Source organism: Leptonotus elevatus, chromosome 7 (assembly GCF_054856555.1).
Source record: "Leptonotus elevatus isolate MCC_2025b chromosome 7, RoL_Lele_1.0, whole genome shotgun sequence".
In the NCBI taxonomy this organism is placed as follows: Eukaryota; Metazoa; Chordata; class Actinopteri; order Syngnathiformes; family Syngnathidae; genus Leptonotus; species Leptonotus elevatus.
The window spans coordinates 8558705-8569969 of record NC_141245.1 but is presented as its reverse complement, the minus strand read 5'-3'; the positions used below and the strand labels follow the sequence as shown (position 1 = coordinate 8569969).

Sequence of the window (11265 nt, the reverse complement as noted above, 5' to 3'; positions counted from 1 at the left end):
TTTTATTTTGGCATCGGGACGGTTGGTCCCAAATTCAAAATGGAATCAGAGGTAAACTTATATTTCTGAAATTGCATTTATATTTTTAACTGTAGTATTACAAGGTTTAAAAACTATCACAATATTTTTGTGGGAAATACAATTTTCTGTTTCAATTTATTCCGGGTTAGAAATGCATACCTCTCTTATTGGTACCTTAGCGCAAAAAAACACAATTGAGAAAAGCCTGCATTTAACAACTCCTCCGCCATGACCAATACCTGTATTGCCATTATTATGAGGTCGATTACAGTATTCTAACTGAGTTAATTACTTCTTTTTTTCCTGAATATACAAGCAGAAGGCTTTTTGGCCTACAATCATACATTTGCAAGAAATTCATTCTACATCATTAAAAAATATGGATTACAATAAAGTCAGTCTGAGAATTTAAATGGTGTGGAGAGCTCTTCATTTGCTGAATTTAGTATATGCATGAACTGAAGTGTGTAATGATCTGTGGTTTGTGGAATTTTGCATCATTTGGAATATATTTCGTTTCGTTTCATGTCTTGTCTGCTTGTTAGGATTTCGTCTTCACCTGTTCAAGTCATCCCTGTTCCTAGTGTTTTAAACAGCTCCCTCCAGCCACTTGTTTTGTCCAGGTTCACCTTGTCTTGTTGGTTTCTTTGTATTTATTTCCTGCTTTCACCCCAAAGCAGAGAAGCAGGAACCTCAAAATTATTTAGACAAATTAATTAAGGCAAACTAGGCACAAGGACTAATCAGACATACTAAAGTATTTAAAAAAAATAAAATCATGAAGGTTAATTTCTCGTGGCACTTCTAACTAATTTGCATATAGACAGACTGTTCAATGTTGTAACTAAAGCCAATATAAGCTAACAGCAAGTAGGATGTTTAGAGGTAAGCATTTAAATTTAAACATGGAATCATGCAATGTAAAGTGATGAGTCTATTGTGTCATCGTGTAAAGTGAATCATGTTGAGTACATCATCATATAAGGTGATGTGCCAAAGCACCCCAAAACACACATGAAAGACCAACAATGCTTTGAATTCTTTGACCATAAAGCTGTGTGAGCAGTTGTTGCATTTAGGGTGCGAGTGTTTAAAGTGTGATGAATATAGACACCAAGCATCCCGAAGAACGACCTCAACAATCAGTGAATGTAATTTTAAGATACCAAAGCAAGACTAGGAACAGAGTAAGTAGGTGTAGTAACTCAAATAACCGTGGGTAATTGCAGTAGCAGCTTATAACATAATTGCATAGTGTGAGTCACTCAGTGGTTCATTTGTCTGATTTCTGTGCAGGCACCTTAGGTTCAGTTCCCACCCAGTCCTATGACCATGCGTTTAGTCTTCAGGTGCATTTAACAAGTGAGGATTTTCTCTTTACAGAAAATGGAAATGTCAGGTTTCACGTCTAAAGGTCTACCTCCAAATCCTGCGCAGCCTTCTGGATCAAGGTACAACACCAACCCTCAGCCAGTTGCCAGCCAGAGCAGGGGTTTTAATGGGTTTATTCCCATACACAACTGTTATATGCAAGCAAATTCAATGATGGCCGCTACCAGAATGCAATTCATACCCATGAGTCATCAGACTGTGCAACCACATCCCCAGAACACAGAGGCACTTGCTCAGGTGTTTGACCAGGTAGGTTGACAAACACAGTTTTTGTTATGTCTTGTGCTATAGATTCATGTTGGGGGTAGTCATTCCTTTGTTGAGACAGGCAAGAGTCTGGGACGACTGATCCATTGGTCTAGGTTATTAATACAATCACGTGGTATAGGCTAAATTATTGAGCCTGATGTTGAGATGTGATGCCAGTTGGAGGAAGACAGTGACGTAACAAAAATTAAAAGGGTAGTTTATTTTTAATGAGTTATAACAAACCGTTTTAGGCGATGAAAGTCATACAAACAGTGCAAACAACAAAAGACTCAAATAAATAAATAAAAACATCTTGGTACGAGTACCTCTAAAATCTAACACAAAGTACTCTATTTTCCGGTCTATCTAGGCCAAAAATGCATAATTCGATAGAAAAAAAACTGAAGTCGCACTGGAGTATGCGGGTAATTTATTTTACAAACCCAAACAGATATTACGTCATCTTGGAAGGCAAGTTATAACACTAATACAAAAATAGAAAACAGGCGGAATAGGTGCTATTCAGATAGATAGGCTAACTAACACACAAAGAATCACTACTTGCAGCTTGTAGTCTGTAGAATATGATTTTCTTTTGAGGGCGTTTGTGTTCAGTCGTTCTCAGTTGTCTTTGTAAGCTAACGTTCACGGTTTTAATTGTTAAGGAGTAGGAGATATTGGTGCGTAAGTCTCGACTGTAGGAGGCCCTCCTGTGGCTGTCTGTGAAATAATTTACCCCCGGTATATTTTCACCATGCTTGTGAGTGTGGATGGTTGTTGGTCTCTGTGTGCCCTGCGATTGGCTGGCAACCAGTTCAGGGTGTACCCCACCTACTGGCCGAAGCCAGCTGGGATAGGCTCCAGCGCCCCTGCGACCCTTGTGAGAATAAGCAGTTACGAAAATTGATGGATGGATGGATATTTTTTCCATGTATTAGTCGCAGGAACAGCCAGCCTTTGAAAAGTGTGAACGGAACAAAGGCTTGACTCAAGACCAGGCCAGCAGTAACACAAAGCGTGCTGAAGCTATGCAACACCACTCACCGTAACAGTTGCCGGCTGGGCCCGAACGCACGTGCTGCCCTTTCTGGGCGGATGTTGGCTGTTCTTTACTGCACGTGCTCTCCGAGAGAGGCAACTGTGATGCTCGCTTATTCAATGTCCCTACCAACGTATATATTTAACTGAATCCAGTTACGAAGCAAGCACTGGACTTGCTCCGTCACTCCAATAAAAAAAAAAAAAAGTTGAGGTAGAGTCGCCGTTTGAAACATCCTGGGCAATTGTGTGTGTCGACTTGGAGAACCACTCGGAATGTCAGGCTGTTGGGAACACATCAGAATTTCAAAATTAGAGTGAGAGTGGCTGTCTAATAGTGATGTAGAAACAATATATAGCTCTGTTGATAACTATCCAACAATCAATGTATCAGTAAATGATAAGGCCTGTGCATCAAACTAGTCTTCCAGTTTTTCTTCATGCACTCCCTACTCTGTGTGTTTCCACCTCTAGACAAACTTTGTACCAGAGGTGATGCTACCTAATGGGATGAACATGCGTCCAGTTGGATTACTGTAAGTAATAACGGGTGACACCAGCGGTAAAACTGAATTTATGTTGTGTGTGCAATGATAGCATTACATCATTTCAGCGATGATTAAAATACATAGTACAGGTTTTCTTGGAGGTTCAGACAGAAATGAGTCATTTGTTGACAAATGACCATCAGAACGTTCAAAGGCATACATATTGCTCAACTCAACTGAGCACTTTAACAACTCAAGCTCAAACAAAAAACAAGCCGCAATTAAAATGCCAATAAAAAGCAAAAGAACAACGCATACTAAATGAATGAATTAATAAGTAAATAATTATGCTTTAACAAATAATTATTAAGTCCAAAATGAGTCAAAGCAAGTAAACAAGCACTAAGAAAAACCAGACTTGACATGACATGGACCAACAACGGCAGGCAGAAACCAAGAAATTTAAAACGTGAGACACCTGAACCAGACAAGTGGCTAAGGGAGCTGATTGCTAAATACAAGGGGCCGGGTTGACAAGCATAGGTGGACACAATAATGTAATGAGACAGACATGTCAAATAAAAATAATAATATTATAATAAAAATAAAATCTAATCAAAACCAAATCCATAAAACAACTTGTATATTAAAATGAAATGATGAACAATATTTCACCTCATTTCAAGTAACGGTAGATATTGATAAATCAGAGTTGTTTGTTTACTATATTCAATATTGAATTTCACAATATATAATGAACTGTATAACATAATGTGTTTCTCCCTCTTATTCAGGAATGGAGAGCTGTTGTATAAAGTTACAGCTCCTAACTATGCTGCTCCTCTTCCACCCACCATCCCACGAATTAAGTAAGATTTTTAAATGTTATGTATAGTATGGTGCCCTTTGATGCAAGTTTAATTCATTCAGTGACCAAGCTTGTAACTCAAAACGCGTATCTGAAATCATCTCCAAAAGGAATGGAAACACCATTGAGCCATTCCAACCTTCCCCGCAAAAAATACCAACAAAATGGTTAGACTGTCTATTTTAATGAGTAAAACGAGGCAAGGCTTTATTTATATTGCACATTTCATACACAATTTAACTTGATGTGCTTTACATGATTGAAAGTTCAACATTCCAAAGCATTTACAAAGTACAGAAGACAACATACAAAAAATATTGTAAAAATTACAGTGCAAGTATTTCTTTATGCATTTAAAAGTGCTCAAATATAACCGGTAGTTTTAAACCTGGACTTAAAAACATTTACACTTGGGTGTAACTTCACTTTAAATTTGTGCGGCATAACAGTTAAATGCTTATTCACCATGTTTGGTTTGAACTCTGGGCTCCAGCATTTGGCCGACCTCAGAGCCCTACTTATATTCAATGATGTTAACACTGTATGTAAGATTATAACTCACAATTAATGTTCACATTATAAGGTGTATTAATTATTACTGAGGTGTATTTTTAGTTGTTTATAGTGTTATTTATTGTTCTACATTTCTGTTGAGTAAAAAAACACTGTGTATGTTGATGATTCAGAATGAATTCTAAATGACAGAGCACACTCGCGATACTCTAATTTACCTAAGCCACATCCATATTTTCCCCAAAAAGGAGAACCGTTTTCATGCATCTCTGCCAAAATGCGGAGGTTTAAAGTTGTGAGAGATTCTAAAAAATAAAATAAAAATATACAAAATAACATGTGCGCGAGTTGGCCCCAAACGTTTGTAACTTTACCAATCTTTATCATACGAAAGCTTGCTGCACACAAAAACAGACAACATATATTAATGTCAATCATTTTAAACTCTGAACTTAAACTGGAGAATGTTGTACACAAAACATGCATCAAAAAATAAGGTTTTAGCCAATCAATGAAAAAATAACTGCACAAGTTGTTAAAATAGAGAGTAAGGAATCGATATAACACAGCAAAGGCTTTTATAGCAATTAGCGTTGGAAGCGACAGACAATATATAAGCCCATATCTCACTGAGTGTTTGAACGTAGCGAATGTTGTTATCACGTCAAGGTTTGTTCAATGTTGCAAACGTTCACCAATAATTTAAAGGGGTCATTAGTCATTTTGAACCTAGCGAAAAGAAAACATTTTGGCGAATGTACGTCTGGCAAGCATTTTTGACCTTGAACGATCCATAACAAGAAATCATTATTCGCAATCGCTACCTTCGCAAACACAACTTAGACAAGCCAGTCAGTTACGTCACAAGCAAGTCATCAGCAATATGTATGCCTTTGAACGTTCCGATGGTCATTTGTCAATTGTAAATTTCAGAATGTTCTTTAAAATTTGTACCATGTACCGTATGTGTAGGCTGACTAGATCAATAAAAAAATATATTAAAAAAATTCTGAAGCCTTGGATTAATGTGAGCGGCTTGATGGCCTTACGGGTGTGCGTACCAAAAGGCGACATCACATAATGTACATTCAAGCACTTGAACAGAACAAGGGTAAAAGTGAGAAGAGTCATTAGTCAACTCGAACAAATTCTCAATTTAAATTACTATTAAAATTATTTTTAGTGTTTACATAAATGACTAGTTTAAATATGTTGTGAACATTGGGTAAAAGATGTTTGATTTTTTTTCCCACAAGTTCATTGATCATGGTGTGAGGTTTGAAATTTTTTCACAGAATACGCACAAATTCAAGTAGATATTGATGAATCACACTAGTGAATGTTGCCAATTGTCTTGTTTATCAGTAACTATTCCTACGACAACTGCTGATATCTGTTCTCACATTTTCACCACGATGCCTTGCTTGTTCCTATTACTTTTTTTCTTCAAATTTTAGGAAGATGAACAAAAAAACAGATCAAACGTATGTCAAGAAGCCGCCAAATGCATTTATGTTGTTCATGAAGGAACATCGGCAAGCTGTTCGGCACCATTCTCACTTAAAAAACAGTGCAGATATAAACAAGATCCTAGGAAGAATGGTAAGTGTAACCGCTCACATGATGTCAAACAAAGTTAATCATTCTCACTAAAATATAGGTGTGTTTTGTGTTAACGCAACACTGCTCATCACCAAAATAAGACCATACCTACAGTACTCCATGGTGGTGGCAGCATCATACTTTGGGGATGGAGGTTTTTCTAAAACTGAAACAGAGACTGCCTTTGTTAATGTGGAAGAAATTATAAATAGTTCTCAGTGTTGTAACGAGTTCAATGAGCATTCATATTTTGGGCACACGTGAACGGAACAGTGTATTTCTGCCAGATTAACATTTTTGTGGTGTAAGGGAAATGAGTCCAATTAATTATTAAATCAATAATTGTTCAATTTAAATTAATAATCAATTGACTCATTAATTGAAGGAGACTCAAATTTAATATTTAAATTAATTTTGATCAAGAACCTCAGAGCACCACATCTATTTTTGATAGTTATCAGGACAACAGATAAGAACCTTTGTAGAATCAGCCATTAAAATGAAGGCTGTACCCTTTTTACGATTGTGTGAGTTCTTTGTTCAGCTTAGAGGTTACTATAAATTGATGAAACACACACTGTACGCAAACAGGTTTTGATTTTGTGCACGTTTATTTTCTAACCTATGTGGAAAAATCTACTTGGAACTTAAAAAAAGCAAAACTCTATATACTGTGATAGGCAATAAAACAAGAACTAAAATGATAAAATAATCAAAGAATTTCTTAATCAAACCAACATGGGACCCAGATTTTATCTGATTGTTAAAACTTCATTCAAATGCAAACACATACAGTTGAACACATCAAAATAAATGTTACCTAGCTGACAACTGTCAAAATGTGCACACGCATGAAAGTTAAGTAGAGAATCTGCCACTGCAATGGAACATTTTCATGACACTTCATGGAGTTAACCTAAAAAAAAAAATGGCAACCACATAACATTGCATAATTCATTCTTCTGTTGCAAAATAGACAGTCAAGTTTCTAAAAAAAAAAGAAGGTTTTACCTATTTTTTTTGTAAGTCATCTCACTCCTGGCTGGCGGCTGGAGGTGTGTGTGTGAGGTGGCTGTGCTCTTTGACCCCCCCCCCCCAACCCCCACCCGCCTCCGCATACCCCCCCCCCCCCAACCCCTACGGTGGCATGTCCAGGACACAAGAATGAAATTCCTTGTCTACGATGAGGTTGCAAAAATTACAACCAGCCGATAATCGTTACAGTGGGCATGCTTATTCTGGGATCTGTTAAAGGTTTTTGAATAGCAGTTAATTTTTTTTTCAAGAGTGCCAGGTTTTAGAACTCCAGGATAAACGTAGCTAAACACACGGTAAACGGGGATAAATGCCATCAACCCAAGCCACTTTAAATAGTGGAAAGTTTATGCCAACTTCCATTTAACATTAATTTAAATGTTAATCCATCCATTTAACTCCGCTTAACTGAGGCCAGATCCCACCTGTTGAGTGGGAGTTGGAGATTACAGGTTAATGAATCCAACAGAACCACATTTACAAAAAGCAAAAATGCAATACTGAGGCCACCAAACGGTCCGGTTTTTTATCATCCGCCATTAGGGTGTGCAGACTTGTACACCAACATTATCTCAGTTGCTTATTTTTACTTACCCTCTAGATATAGATTTTAGTTTTTCAGGTAATAGATGACCTTAGCGCACCCCCTCCCCGCTTTTTCCCCCGGATACAATAAACCTTGCACGTAAACCATTTGAACAGTAGAGTGTATACTTTTTATATCCACTGTTTACCCAATACAATTCTAAGCATTTTTAAACTATATATAGCAAGTGTTCTAGATCTGAGCAAGTGCAGTATGAATTCTATACTTATATGCCAATAAACAATATTTTATTATCCATACATAGTGGCATTTGCTACCTCCGAAAGAGAAAGCCAAGTATTACGAGCTGGCTGACAAAGTGAAGCGACTGCATTCCCAGCAGCATCCAGACTGGTCCTGGAGGCACAACTACGTAAGTGTGACTTATTGTATGTTCTATCATGATATTTAGCTAATATTGTTTTACTTTTTGTAGGGCAAAAAGGAGGACTGTGATCATATCTTGGAGCCAGATGCCAACAGTGTGCAAGGTAAGAAGAGTATGTGTGCGTGTGAATGAATTTTCCTCAGAGGCACCATTATTTATGTTTGAAAAAGAAGTTGTGAAATGAAATTAGCCACATTTTGGTATGTATAGCAGCGCTGGTGCCAGAGGTTGAGGAGGGAAGTGGACAAGCTGAGACAGATTTTGAGGACGACCCTGACTCCCTGTCTCTGAGTTCAACAACGGTACAACTCTCCCTCGAAGAGCATATTTCCCAAATATACCTTAAACAGCCACCTAGCTTGAACCAGAGGATTAGCCACAGTCCATCCCGATCGCCCAAGCATTCATCGTCAAGGTTTCTTCCGGACTGTTGATTTCTTGATGGACTTAAATTGTGCACATCCTTCCCTGAGCAAAGACTGGGAGGTTTTTGATGCACAATCCCCATTTCTGGCACTGGAAAAGAATCAAATTAAAGACTTTCAGCCAATATTTTACCCTGCTGTATATTGACAGATGGAATGTGTTGCTCATCTTCTATCCTCTTTTAAATGCTGGAAGGGAAGACAAACTGTTCTGACATGTTGGCATTACATTAATGCAGTTAAGTCCAGAATGTTTGCCACCACAATGTGATTTTAACAAAAAATTATTATCATAATTATCGAGAGGTAATCTTTCAGTTTTAATTTTAAGAGGTTTCACAAAAATATGGCGTTTGCCAAGCGCGTAATTAATCGGAAGATTGAAGTAGAAGGCCTTTTTCTTCCAGTCTCACAAACTTTTTTTTCATTCATGAAAATAAAGGTGAATCACACTGCAGCCAGGGAAGTAGAAATGTACTTGCATACGGCGTCTTGCGCCGATTTAGGATGTTAGGAATCAGATCTATTGCACAATCGTATGGTCGATGGGGAGGCAGGGATTGAGCACGATCTTTACTGTAAACTTTAAGTTATTACATTGCAAAGGCCGTTATCCAAGATAATCTCAAAACTTTGTTGTGCTGGTTGTGGAGTAAACATCTGCCGACTTCAGGCAATGCATGTGACCAAAAACACACCACGATTTCAGTCACTGGTTTGCCCCAATTAATATTGGGATTATGCAATTTCAACCACGGTAATCCTAGCACAATGGGAGCAGATTTAGTAGTAATAACTGGGAGGTCCAGCACGCTCTTCTTACGGCCAATTCACACTGACTGCGGAGCGGTTTCTGTACGACATTTGTGCATTGCGTGAGCTGCTTGTGTCCGAAAATCTACACCTGCTAGAACACAAGATCACGGGGGTTCACGTTGGAGAGCTGAGTTTACGCAATAACAACCGTGTATATAGAATGCTATTGGTAAACAATAGCCACGCTTGCCTTTTGTCACATCGATATGCTTTTTGGACATTATTTCTGGGACTTCTACCATGGCTCTTCTACCATGGGTAAGTACGTTTTGTGTTTAAATAGCGTTACTTTGTCAATGTTAGTTTATTCTGAGTTTGTTTTTTGTCTTTTAAATGCCAGACTCATGTCAAGATCCGTAGTTAGCTAGCTTCCCTCCCCCCAACAAAAGTTCGCAAACGGTTTTATTTCGAAATAAACTGGATCTACCTTGATGCCGACGCCTGAATTCCTGTCCGGCTCGTGTAATTCCTTCAGCTTCATGAAAACCCGCATACAGAATCTGGAAAAAATAGAACCCTTGCAGAAACCTTCCGCAGCTCCGCATCCGATACGCACCACACTGTAGCTGGTGTGAATTGACTCAAATGCTTTCTATTCCTTGCGGTGTCCGTATGGATGCAGTTCCGTAGTATGGCTAAGAGACAATTAAGAGCCACTATCACACAAGGGTCCATTAAACAGTTTTCAGAACCAGAATCAATTAAGCATCTGATCCTGTTTACCAAACCTGAGACTTTGACGGACAATTCTGGTCACTTACTATTTGTAACGTATGTGTTTTCATTTATCATTTTGAAAGGTCTAGAATCTTCCTTGTAGTACTCATACTAGTCTCTCTGGCTGGAACTGGTAGCACCAGTCCCCAACTGACGGTTGCCCAACTGAGAAGACTATGTGCTGGAGCCGCGTGAAGACCGGTGCAAACTCTGTCTGCCTAACTAACTAGAATTGTTAAGATTACTTTAAAACTTCACTCTCCCCTCATCGGGTGGTTTCGGACATTTGGTGTTGGTGTTGTGTGTGCGCGCACGCTTATAACTCCTGTTATGGTGTGGACAGAACAGATTTCAACGACGACGTGCACCATATGTCGCTCGATTGCTGTTGCCTGGGGGGAACGGCCATTTCTCAGGCAACGATATGGAGCGTGCATGGAACGGCGGCCTTGGCTCAATAGCTAAATCGCTTGGTGCTTAAAAAGACTTGTTATCCCCTCGGGAGGCAGTTCCGACACGAAAGCGAGTGGCCCCGTACTTCCTACATCCTTTACTCCATGATCGTGCGGGGGTCACATGACTACAGCGTATGCGCAAAAAGTTTTTCCAATACACTTTTGCGAAATACTTCTATTTCGACACGTTTCAAAAACCACCTCATAAGAGCGTGAAAACCTTTTTGCAATATTTGAGTTTTTTCGAAAATCATGTGTTTCCATTACCAGCTTGCTTTGACGCAAATTGTCTTTTGCGCAAAAATTTGAGTAATGGAAACACACCTATTGTCTTTGCGTCTCTGCTCAAGGAGGAAAAGCGATTTGGTTATCTCTCTGGTAAGAAGCACAGGCACCTTCTTACAGCTCTTCCCTCTGACCACCAACCTGGTAAACCCATGACTCAAATCTTGCTCCAGTTTTGAGAAGCCCTTCATGATATCAGCGTTAGGGTCCTATGCACCTCTTTTCATGTAGGTAAATGGGCATTTTCCCAGCCTCGCCTTGGTGTCTTCGGTTGAAAATGATTTGTGAAAGAAGGCATTCAAGTCTACCTCCACAACAAAAGCAGAAAAATAGTTACACATATTTTCCGTTTTATATTAGAATTTGTGTTTTGTTTACGCACTTTGG

At 38.7% G+C, this 11265-nt stretch overlaps 1 protein-coding gene across 1 annotated transcript; it reads left to right on the top strand.

Moving 5' to 3' along the window:
- Positions 1–1132: 1132 nt before the first annotated feature.
- Positions 1133–8732, top strand: LOC147170743 (uncharacterized). Its single transcript, XM_086080944.1, has 8 exons — positions 1133–1208; positions 1405–1662; positions 3175–3236; positions 3983–4057; positions 6027–6171; positions 8058–8165; positions 8229–8283; positions 8391–8732. The coding sequence occupies exons 2-8, from the start codon at positions 1408–1410 to the stop codon at positions 8612–8614; spliced, it is 924 nt and encodes a 307-aa protein (XP_085937070.1). The 5' UTR covers positions 1133–1208; positions 1405–1407; the 3' UTR covers positions 8615–8732.
- The last annotated feature ends 2533 nt before the right edge of the window (positions 8733–11265 follow it).

Bases quoted from the DNA above. Each gene is read 5' to 3' on its own strand.
- LOC147170743 (XM_086080944.1), top strand. From the start codon at position 1,408: ATGGAAATGTCAGGTTTCACGTCTAAAGGTCTACCTCCAAATCCTGCG. The intron at 3,237-3,982 runs GTAAGTAATAAC...CCTCTTATTCAG, and splicing joins ATGCGTCCAGTTGGATTACT to GAATGGAGAGCTGTTGTATA. The intron at 4,058-6,026 runs GTAAGATTTTTA...TTCAAATTTTAG, and splicing joins CCCACCATCCCACGAATTAA to GAAGATGAACAAAAAAACAG.